The sequence below is a fragment of the Ananas comosus genome, unplaced genomic scaffold (assembly GCF_001540865.1).
Source record: "Ananas comosus cultivar F153 unplaced genomic scaffold, ASM154086v1, whole genome shotgun sequence".
Classification (NCBI taxonomy): domain Eukaryota; kingdom Viridiplantae; phylum Streptophyta; class Magnoliopsida; order Poales; family Bromeliaceae; genus Ananas; species Ananas comosus.
In genome coordinates this window covers 14,400-25,917 of record NW_017890969.1, presented here as the reverse complement: position 1 = coordinate 25,917, position 11,518 = coordinate 14,400, and the positions used below count along the sequence as shown (strand labels likewise).

At 36.5% G+C, this 11,518-nt stretch overlaps 2 protein-coding genes across 10 annotated transcripts; one reads left to right on the top strand and one right to left on the bottom strand.

The window, feature by feature from the left end:
• Window positions 1-227: 227 nt before the first annotated feature.
• On the top strand, window positions 228-5,729 carry LOC109704487 (F-box protein At5g49610-like). 9 transcript variants are annotated; one of them, XM_020225232.1, is made up of 4 exons: window positions 228-1,497; window positions 3,182-3,294; window positions 5,071-5,107; window positions 5,195-5,729. In XM_020225232.1, the coding sequence occupies exons 1-4, from the start codon at window positions 396-398 to the stop codon at window positions 5,221-5,223; spliced, it is 1,281 nt and encodes a 426-aa protein (XP_020080821.1). In that variant the 5' UTR covers window positions 228-395; the 3' UTR covers window positions 5,224-5,729. The 9 variants fall into 9 exon arrangements, 8 of the variants coding, with proteins under 8 accessions (XP_020080821.1, XP_020080820.1, XP_020080819.1 ...); XR_002214397.1 differs by lacking the exon at window positions 5,195-5,729 and having other exon boundaries at window positions 230-1,520; window positions 5,071-5,089; XM_020225231.1 differs by lacking the exons at window positions 5,071-5,107; window positions 5,195-5,729 and having other exon boundaries at window positions 3,203-3,492.
• Window positions 5,730-5,953: 224 nt separating this feature from the next.
• LOC109704486 (acidic leucine-rich nuclear phosphoprotein 32-related protein 1) lies at window positions 5,954-9,136 on the bottom strand. Its single transcript, XM_020225229.1, has 3 exons — window positions 9,102-9,136; window positions 8,637-9,057; window positions 5,954-6,532 (listed from the first exon to the last, which is right to left on the bottom strand). Exons 1-3 carry the CDS (start codon window positions 9,134-9,136, stop codon window positions 6,266-6,268), a joined length of 723 nt encoding a protein of 240 aa, XP_020080818.1. The 3' UTR covers window positions 5,954-6,265.
• Window positions 9,137-11,518: the final 2,382 nt, after the last annotated feature.

Below are 11,518 nucleotides of genomic sequence, written 5' to 3'. Positions count from 1 at the left end.
TTGGATTTCAAATTTGATCGTCGGATTCGGATGTTTCCAAATACCTGTCCCGATTCAGACCCATCTACATCTCTTTATGTGAATAATAATAACGCAGATGATGATTATTGATTAGCAAACCTTATGGCCCGACCCGAACCCGTTTAACCTCTGAGAGTGCACTTGTCGCCTTTTAATTGGTGTTGTCTATGGTGACGTGGTGAACCAGGTCCACACAACAAGTTGAACATTTGGTTCCATTCCCTTTCTCGATCTCTCGAAACCGCCATTAATGGCGGATTCGACCTCAAACGCCACGACACTTTAATTTACCAAAATACCCCTCCCATCGCACACAAATGTAGTAACAACCGTTTCCCCGCTAGTTTCCCCCTCGAAATCCCGATCGAGACCCGATGAATCCCCGCGATTCCCACCCCGTTTCCCTCCCCATCGACCTCACGATCCAGATCCTCGCGCGCCTCCCCACCAAATCCCTCCTCCGATTCCGCTCCGTGTGCAAGCTGTGGCGCGAGGTGCTTTCCCAGAAGCAGTTCGTCGACCTCCACTTCGCCCTCAGCTCCCGCACCCGCGGCGTCGCGATCGAATCCCCCGATCACGCCGCGTCCACCCCCGATTTGGTATGTGTCGATCCGATCCTAGGGGTTTCGGCGTTTTCGCTGGATTTTTTGGACGATCGGGTCAAAATTAGGGCTTCTTGTAATGGCCTCCTGTGTTGCTCGAGCGTGCGGAGTCGGGGCGTGTACTACGTGTGCAATCCGATGACGAGGGAGTTTAGGGTTTTGCCGCGGACGAGGGAGAGGCCCTTCACGCGATCGGAGCCGGAGTACGAGGCGACCCTGGTAGGGTTAGGGTTCGACCCCGCTACGTGGAGGATCCACGTTGCGATCGCCGGGTTCCACCGCTCGTTCGGGCGGTGGCCCCGCGGCGGCGATCGGCGGCTTGTGTGCAAGGTGTTCGACGCCGCCACCGGGGCCTGGACCCGGTTCGCCGCGTCAATGTGCGACGAATTCACCTGCATGAACCGGAACCAGTCGGTGTACGCCGGGTGCTCGATGAATTGGCTCACCCACTGCTGCCGCTATGTTTCCGTGCTCGATCTCGAGAACATGCTGTGGGGGAAGATCACGTTGCCCGACGAGGTGCTGGCCACGCAGCAGGGGACGAGATTTTACCTGTTGGAATTGGAGGGGTCCGTTTCGGTTGTTCAGATGTCTAGATTTTGGATGAGCACTTGGGTGTTGAAGGATCGCGCTAAAGAGGAGTGGGCTCTGGTGGACAGGGTGAATCTTAGGTGCATTGACGGGTACGCGGCGAGTGTTTTTCCGATTAGCCAGACGAAAGATGTGGTTTTTATGGCCACCCAGAAGAAAATACTGATGCATGATCGAAATTCGAGGGTTTGGAAGGAGGTTTATGGGGTGGAGGGCAATTTCACGTACCCGTTGTGGTTCTCAGCGTTCGCTTTTGGGAGCACACTCTTTCCCTGCCGACAAGGTGCACTCGGTTCTTAAAAGTTGGTTAGTGCTCGATATTTCTTCGATTGCTTTTCATGCTGATGCATTACATGTAATTAGTATACAAGTTATCCATCTTCGATTGCTTCAGCTTGGTTGTCATAGTGGGAAAATTGTTGCTTGTAGTTACCTTTTTGTCTCTGAATTCTCCCAGCCATTGTAGGAGCCTGCTAGGTATAACCAAGTTTCGAAGTTCTAATTTCTCTAAATTCTGTTGTTCTTTTGAAATTTCCTTGTGAATATTGCATGTCAAAATATTCTGAAATTATGATGAATTATCTATTAAGGAAAAAGAATGGTTGGTTCTGGTAAAGTGGAATATCAACTAAATACCATCTTGTTTTTGAATTGCCTTGCTGCATGCATATTTGTATTTTGAATTTATCTGCTCCTCTCTGTTCAAGCATGTAATAAGGAATAGGAGTAGGAGAATGGTCTTATAAGAGATCTTTTCCTCTATACCGAAATCGGATGGACCGCGTTGCCAACAAGGTGCTTTCCTAAGCTCTATCCAATGTTTGCGGAGAACCTAATTTTCTTTGTGGCTTTTACATCTACGGTCAACAACACGTGGGACATTCGGCAATATAAAGTATGTAGTTAGGAACATTCAGTCTAGATACATAAACTTTCGTTTGCTTCCAAGGTACTAAGTTAGATGGTTAATAATAACAGTGTTTGACCCTCTCATACGTTATTAGTTCATGGCGACATAAAGAAGGTCAAGGATCAGAGAGGTATACCACGTACTTGCCGTCAACTAATAATTTATTGTCACCAGCAAAACATTTGAGAGGCATAGCACGTATTTATGTACTTTTATGTGAAATCCACTATTTCAAGTCCTTTAAGGCTACTTGTTATGGTCAGAAAATCCAGTTGTTATGTATTAGTCATGAAATCGTGGTGCTCGATCTAATATAATTTGTGAGCTGGAGATTTTATTCTGGTTTTTGCACCTTTACCCTCGATGAAATTTCTTAGTTTGCTCGGAAAGTAAACAATTATCAGTCCCCTTTCCATATTAGTCTTTTGTCATGTAATCTTTTCATTTTCTCAGTTTTTACTTAATCTAGGAAATTGTTATCTCCTTTGAATTGCCATGTGACTTGTAGCAGCGGATTAAGCCATAAAACCAGAACGCCAAGCAGTTGTTCTTAACAATATAGTCGAACATATCCTGACAATGTTTATTCATTCTCTGGCAACTTTTCATTAATGGGATGAAGTAGTAAAACTTTGATATTGCGTTACAGTTCAGGTCAAATCAGTAAATGCGACAAATTTGTTTGCAATAATTTTATCTCTCTGTGTACTTCGGTGGAAACTCATCCTACTGATCATCGTATTGTAATAGTTTACTCTCTCTCTCTCTCTCTCTCTCTCTCTCTCTCTCTCTACACTACATTTTGCTTGAGACCAAAACTTACTGGAAAATTTTGCAGCTATCGGAAAACTTTTGATATTGAGTTACAGTTCAGATCAAGAACTAAAGAATCAGTAAATGTGAAAATTTTCGACAACAATTTTATCTCTCTCTGTACTTCAGTGGAACTCATGCTACTGATCATTGTATTGTAATATATATATAGAGAGAGACAGTATATATATATATGTACCACGTCATTTTGCTTGAGAACAAAACTTACTGGAAAATTTTACAGCTATTTTTCACATGCATTCAGTTCGAAGAGCAAGAAGAAGCTTCTTTCTGCTTGCACATAAGTCTGCTGGAAGACGTGAATCTCATTTACGTTCTTCTTACAAGAAAAGGGGTGTAAGTTGGTTGCCAACATCCTATTTTCTGTTGCATTTACATGTTTTGATTGTCTTCCTCTTCTTAGCATTAGAAAAGTTTTATAGCCTTTTTTTTTCCTGCTAATCTTGCATTTTCCTTGTTTGCCTCCTGGATGATGCTTTGATGAGTTTCAGCAATTAAACATTAAATGCATGAGTAGAAGCATGCTTGTTTGTTGATCCCTAAAATTCTTAGAAGGGTAGTGCCAATCTTATGAGATGAAATTGCTTTTGAATTCCAGTAAGCAGTGACTTGTTATCTATAAAAAGTTTGGAACTCTTGCTTTAGTAGAAAGAAAGCATGAATACAAGATTTTTATGTAGCCATCCTATCTTTCTGCTTTAACATAGTAAAAGTCCAAATCATAATGCATTATTTATTAGGTAATGAAGAAAATGGTATAAAATATTTGAATTAGTTGATTGTTTCATAGATTATTTATATTTGTTAATGATTTTTTAGTCAATATTCTTATATTAGTGAGTATTTTAGAGAAATATTCAGACAACCAAAAAAATTACTGGCTATTAGTAAAGTTACCCCCTCCCACACCCAAAAAAAAAAAGACAAAAAAAATCTAAGATTCTGATTTCTTTTGCTTGCATTTTAGGTACAACCACATGTAAACCTAAAACCCATTTTAGGGTTAAATGCATATAGGTCCCTGCAAATATAGAGAATTGCAAATATATCTCTATAAAATTCAACTTTCATATGCTGTCCTACAGAAGTTTTAATGTTTTCAAATATGTCCCTCTTGTTTGTTACCGTTAGAAACAACTGTTTATATTTTAACAGCAACTAAGTGAAATGTCAAGTTTGTCATCACAAATATGTCCCTTCAAAAGCCACAACAGTATAATATAAGAGGGGTCAAAATGTCAAGTTATCTCATAAACTAACCAGGGCTAAGTATTTAGCCTGTGATTAATTAAAATTTTCTAACAGATTCTAACGGTAGGAATATATTTGAAAATATTAAGACTTATGCTGAGACAATATATAAAAGTTAAACTTTATAGGGATATATTTGCAATTCGTTATATTTGCAGAGACTTGTATGCGATTAATCCTAAATTTTATTTGGCTTGCTATAGTTGCATCTGCATATTGCAATTGGACCTGCAGTTGGAGACTCAACTCTTGCATCTTGAACTGCATCCAAATTGAATGCAGTAGTTGAAGATGCAGCAGTTAGGAAGAGTTATTCTGAATAAGGAGTAACATATCTTAGCCACTTACATCAGATAAAATAGATAAATTTTTATCATTTAGGGGGCAATCTCATCCTACCACATGTAGGGTCATAAAATCTGCAAATGCAGTGTTTAACCACAAGCAATTAAATTAAATAAAAAAAATTAGTTGCATCACTCTCAATTGCATACTGCTAAACAGATTAGCTGTAATATATATACTGCATCTGCAGTTACATGCATCTTTAACTATATTATTATTATTTATAACTGTATCAAACCAAACCACCCTATTAAGAACACTGTGACCATGTCTGGGTGTAAAACATGGTCTTGCCTTTCTAGGGCATTGTCTCTCATGAATGGGATAATATATGCTTGGATATTTTTCTATGGCCAAATACAATATTATTTGTGGACTTGTTTGTACTCTTTTTTACAAAATGTTGCATCTAAGCTTTTGCAAATTTTTTTTGAGATCTACGGAAACAATAGTAAGATACAGGATTAAAATTAATACAATATAAAAATTTATCTTTTTAATCCATGCTATTTGCAGCCTACTTTTGGGAGATCCGAATCCTCCATTGAATGCTGTAAGATCTATATCACCTTTGCATAATACAGGCATAACATTTCCATTTGGTATTTTTTAAACTAGTCATCTTTCCTCTTAAATCAAGGCTTACCAAAGAAGTTGGGCCAGATGTAAAAGTTATCATTGGACAGTTATCTGGAATGAGTTGTTGCATGTATATATTAGAAAAATACAGAAATGGTTCTATAAAGAAAAAAAGAAGAAAAAAAAAAAGAGGGATAGTTGTATACAACTCTCTGCAGACACATCAAATTATGGATATATCTCTTTAAAGTTTAAGTGATCAACTATGCTTCTCCAAATATGCTGATTTGTTCATATTTGCCTCTCTAGTTGAGTGCCGTTAGTTTTTTATGGTAGTTTTTTTATTAATCTTTAATAGTTAAAAAGTGAAATGACAAAATTGTCTGTGCAAGTCTGCCCTTCGAAGTGCTACTAACAGTTGAAAATGTGCAAGAACGCAGCTCATAAAAACGCAATGATTACTTTTGCAAAATTCCCTCCAAATGCTGGATTTGACAATCATATGTCCCTCCAAATACTTTTGAGTTATGTAAAAATGTTCTTTCCAATGATCTTTTTCTTCCTCTAGATCTCACCCACTGAAAGTCTAGTGAAAAAGAAAAACTCTCCTTCGGAAAAAAAAAAAAAATCAAAAAAAAAAACTCCTTTTAAAGGAACACTCCTTTCTTTTTTTTTAATCAAAAACATGCTATGGACACAAATATTTAAAAAGTTCTGACATGCAAATACCAACTTTAATAGGGTATTACATGTATAAGTTTTTAATACTGTTTGAGTACATATGCTGGAAGCAGAGAGGAAAAAAGCCCTAAAATGGAAGTCAAAAATAACAAGCAACTAAAATTTACATAAATATTGAAACTTGCAGAACAGGTATCAGAAACATAGCATCAACAGCAGGATTCAGAAGTTCTACTAAAAACCACAAAAATAAAAATAAAAAAAGAAAGATGAAGCAAACTATTTCAGTAGAAGTCTACAAGAAAAGAAAAATTCAAAAAAAAGGGGGCCATCTACTGTCCCCTATTGGGACAAAAGGGACTAGTAAAACTACAAGAGGCATTACTCCTTTTAAATCAAATTACATTGCACCAGAAACTGCTGCCATGGTTTTTTTTAAGGAAAAGGTACACTATCGCTTCGACGGCCGGTCGTCGTCATCATCACCATCGTCGTCGTCGTCGTCGTCGTCGTCGTCGTCATCATCATCCTTTCCTGACCTCTTCCTCTTCGATGAGGTCTGATCCGCTCGGCCGCTTCCACCCTCGTCCTGGCCGTCATCGTCTTCGTCCTCCACCTCCTCGTCCTCGCCATTTTCTTCGGGCTCGAAGTCGCTAGCATCCTCCTCGTCCTCCGCACGGCCGACCGGTCGGACGAGATATTCAGTACCCAGATTCTCCTACGGAAGCTCAACATGGATTAGCATTAAGAAACAAACAGGAAAACAATATAAGTACGTCGCAAAAAATACAATTTATAAATGAGAACAAATGAGTTTCAAATAAATTAACAATGTATCTCAGAACAACCATTACTATAGTTCACGGAGGAAAAAAAAGGAACAACAAAAGAAAGGGAAAAGAAAATTAGGCAGAGAATTTTGGGATCAGACTGACGTGCAAATTATCAGCACATAAATATACGGATTCTGAATTGCTCAGAAACAGCCTCTGATTATGAATAAACGCATCATATCCCAAAGACCAAACACAGTACCATGTATAACTACTACTATCGTGCTACGTTAGTATTGGTGTTCAAGCACCCAAAACTCGTAAATTATACTTCACGTAAACAGAAAACTCGCAAGCATAATAAACAAAAAGATAATTGAAGACCAGTCTTTCACCGAACGAAAAATACGAAAATACGTTTTGAGGACAAGAATATACGAAAGAATTTAAATGTAACAGGTGACGAGTTTGGGATCAGACTAGGTGCGAGAATATTCAGCACATAAAGAGCTTCTTCGCTCCTCAGAAACAGCCTCTGATTTTCTGCATCATTTCCCAAACACTATACCATACCTCTCTGGACCACATGATCTCCAATGGATGGATTATGTGAGAGAATTCTTTCCAAACAACACAATACTAGGGAGTTAATGCTTGAGACACAAATAATCAATGTAAATTTGGGGAACACAGGGCTAAGATAAGCAAAGAGTAGGTATAAGATTACTATTTTAGGAAACAAGGCATTATTAGATGCTTTTGGAATCGCATACTATTCGATGAATGGAACATAGCATATTCCACCTCTCTGCAAATAAGAATCAGAAAAGGAAAAAGTTAAACTAAGTGTTTTCTTTGAATTTTTCAATGGCGATCCCCACCATAGGCCCATAGGCCTGTAGGCCCACACAAGCGCAAATAATTCTTGAACTTGTGATAAGTCGAATCAGAGGCCTATGCCCCGACGCTGAGAGTACCAACCAACTGATCTACCGGATAGCATGGCGGTGTTAGAATAATTATATTAAAAGAACCTCATCACATATATTTTCTTGAAATGCTAGCACCACAAGGGGACAGAGGTAGTACAGCCACAGAAAAGAAGAGTAATGGTAAGGCATAAATGAAGAAGAAAAAGATTAAAAAAAAAAAAAACAAAAATTTAGTGAGAACCCACTACATGGAATCTATCTATAGAGCCAAATATATTCCAACACAAAAATAAAAGGAAGATAAAAAAACAAAAATTTAGTGAAAAACCACTCCATACATGGAATCTACCTATAGAGCCAAATATATTCCAACACAAAAATAAAAGGAAAAAAGAAAAACATATTCTTTTTCTAATGAGTGACATATCCATATTAGTTGAACTCCAAAATCCACCCATTTAAATTTAGGGGTGATTAGGACAAAGAGAGGAATAACCAAAAAAAAAAAAAAAAAACGTAGGTTATACAAACCACAGATCTATAAATAAAAAGTCTAATACATCGATTTGTATCATATAACCCCTCAAAAAAAGAAAAAAAACACTTAGAAGGAAATAAGGAAACAAACAAGAGTTAACCAAGCTATTAACACAATAATAACCAGATCTATAGCTTGTTTCTAGGGATTAAAAAACTTGTCAAGGAGATATGAGGGTTAATAATTAGGAGAGGAAAAAAAAAACACATCATAATCTCCAGATCTACCCAGTTAAAGCACCTTCTTATAAATATTTATCTAAAAAATTGCATAATAATACGATTTGGAGACTACAAAATCGTAAAATATTACTTTTTTTAGATCATCAAACATAGGGCAAACAAATGAACACATGGATCTAAGCATCAGTAATTAACAAAATCTAAATAAAATCACACAAAAAAAACCAGTAATATAGCGAGATCGAGCAAATGAAACTAATAAATCTACAAAAATATGGGGGAAAAAACAAAAATAAGCATATAAAATAGTAAATAATCCATCAAGTAAACCCTAAATTAAAAAATAGACTATCGTAAAAGCATAAACTTTGCCCTAAACAGTGGCTAGTGTGTATACCTCCTCGCCGTGCTCTTCGTCATCGTCGTCGTCGTCGTCGTCCTCGTCGTCGTCGTCGTCGTCGTCGCTCCCATCGCCCCCTCCTCCTCCCTCCTCCCCTTCTTCGTCCTCCTCGTCGTCGTCCTCCTCCTCCCCAGCTTGAATCCTCGGGTGACTCCCCGGAGGCGGTATCTCCTGAACATCGTCATCATCGTCCTCCTCCCCCTCCTCCTCTTCCTCCTCCCCCTCCTCATCGCCATCGTCGTCGTCCTCATCATCGTCCTCGTCCCCATCTTCCCCATCTTCCCCATCCTCCTCCTCGTCGTCGTCGTCGAGCTGCACCACCTCCTTGGCCGCCGCCGCCGCCCCCTCACCATCCCCACCGCCTCCTCCACCGATATCTCCATTAGCGACCTTGATCTCCTCCCCTTCGCTCTTACGACTCCCCCTCGCCCAACCCACCCCACCACCGCCGCCTTCCTCAACTCCATCGCCCTCTCATCCTCCGCCGCCGCCGCCATCGCTCCCACCTCTCTCTCTCTCTCTCTCTCTCTCTCTCTAGAAGAAGTAGAAGAAGAAGAAGAAGAAGAGGCAAATATTCGAAACTAAAATTAAAATTAAAATTAAAATTTAAAATTTAAAATTATTAGGGCGAAAAATTGGAGAAAAACAGTGGGATAAAAAAAAGAGGACGAAGAAGCAGAGGAGAGAGAGAGAGAGAGAGAGAGAGAGGGGCTCGGATTCGACCACCGCGTTTTTTCTCTTCGGGACGATCCGAGCCGTCGACTCGCGGATAGCCACACGGATCGATGACGTGGACGCCCATCCGACGGCTCTCAGGAAGCACGCCGCGCCCCCGCTCCGGATTTCGCTTACCGCGTGACGCCGCTCACGTGATAGTACTAGGGCTGACGTCATCACGCATCTTTATTTTTCTTTTTTTCCGGAACTAATTATTTAAGGATAAACTTCACACACCCCCCTGTGGTTTTGCAGCTTCTTACTTTAGTACCTTATGATTTAAAGTGTATCAAGTTAATGTCAGGTGGTTTCATTTTTATCTTTTCGTCAGTTTTTTCGTTAATATTTCGTTAAATTATATACAAAAATCTTTAGATATCCTACCTAAATCTATCGAATATTCACTTTAGTACTTTTAATTTTAACTTTGTCACTAATTTAACGAAAAAATTAGCAGAATCGATAATAAAAAAATAAAAATGAAACCATATGGTACTAAATTGATACACTTTAAAGTTCAAACTATAGGGTATTAAAATAAAAAAGTGTGAAACTATATGGGTGGTATTTAAATTTTTTTATTATTTAAAGGTTAAAATGTAAACATTACCGAACTAATGCCATATTTAGCCTTATTGAAAAGAAAAGTTCTCAATTTAGCCTTCTTCTTAAAAAAATACCTAATCTAGCCTTTATTTTGATGAATTAGAAAATAAAAGTGAGTTAAGAACATTTATATGTTAATTAGGAGAACGAATTTTTTCTCTCTCTCTCTTTCCTCTCAACATACTAATATTTAAAAATAATTAGTTTTTATAATAATAACAATAATTAAAATTTAATATTTAATAATAATAATATTATTATTACTGAATGATAATTTTATTATTTTATTATTATTATTATTAGTATTAGTATTTAATTGACTAATAATGTCAAATTTGATAATATTGATTTATATAGTCAAATTATGTAGTAATAGTAATAATAATTATAATAATTATTATTTAGTAACTGACCGTTTCTAATACGAGTGGCAAAAAATTTGGCGGTTAGTACTTGAGGTTCTAAATTTGAATCACAGTTGATTCATATTTCCACCTAAGTTTATTTCTAAAAAAATTAAATATTCAGTAATAAACAAAGAGGATAGCATCTTGCTATCTTTCTGAAAAAAAATATTCAGTAATAATGATATTTATTATTATTAAATATTAATTTTTAATTACTATTATTATAACAAAAATTTATTATTTTTAAATATTAGTAGGTTGAGAGGAGAGAGAGAAAAAAATTTCTCTCTCCTAATTAGCATATAAATACTATTAAAGTTATCTATTATTTTATAATCTATCAAAAAGAGGCAAGATATTGCATTAGATCAACATTAGCCCCCTAAACTTTAAAGTATTTCGAAATTGGCCACCTTTTACTTTTTCTTGTTGCCAAAAACGTACCCCTAACTATACAACATTTTAATTAAGGACTAATTTTATTCCTACCCCTAAAAAATTCAAAATTTTCATAAATATCCCTACATAATTTGAAATATCAAAACTGACCCTCTAAAAATTAACTTTGTTTAAAAAATACCCTCAGAGCATTTTAATCTTAATTATATTATGGTACAATGAAGATTAAAAATAAAATTATCCATTTTGTCCCTAAATATTAGAAACTGGAGGACATATAATAAATGTACGTGGCCTATTTCTTTTTTTTCTTTAATTTTTATCCATTCATTCAAATTTCATTTATTTTGATTTCAGATATTGTCATGAGTTAAATAAAAAAAATTCAATTAATAGATTAATAGCTATTAATAATTAACTAGTAAATGAATTTATGCTAATTTCAACTGAAAATTAGTCAAAGGTTTTAAAATTTAATGGAATAATTATCTTACTTTGTGAATTTTTTTTTTCATTACCTAAAATTTTTATCTTTTTTTATTATTTAAAATTATTATTGGTTCATGCAAAGTCCATTAATTACAAAAATTTAGTTTTTCTTTCCATAATACAATTAATTATTTTATTTGAGGTCATATATTATACTAATATTGCTCTTAGTTATAATGTATTCATAGCAACAAATTTTCTCTACATTAAGTAATCAAATAAAAGTTTTTTTATCATTTTAAAATTGGTGTAGTAAAAAAC

Coding starts and splice junctions, on each gene's coding strand:
- LOC109704487 (XM_020225230.1), top strand. CDS start 396: ATGAATCCCCGCGATTCCCACCCCGTTTCCCTCCCCATCGACCTCACG. Junction 1,498..3,181: donor ACTCTTTCCCTGCCGACAAG/GTGCACTCGGTT, acceptor AAAATTTTACAG/CTATTTTTCACATGCATTCA.
- LOC109704486 (XM_020225229.1), bottom strand. CDS start 9,136: ATGGCGGCGGCGGCGGAGGATGAGAGGGCGATGGA. Junction 9,058..9,101: donor GAGGATGAGAGGGCGATGGA/GTTGAGGAAGGC, acceptor GGCGAGGGGGAG/TCGTAAGAGCGAAGGGGAGG. Junction 6,533..8,636: donor ACGAAGAGCACGGCGAGGAG/GTATACACACTA, acceptor GAGCTTCCGTAG/GAGAATCTGGGTACTGAATA.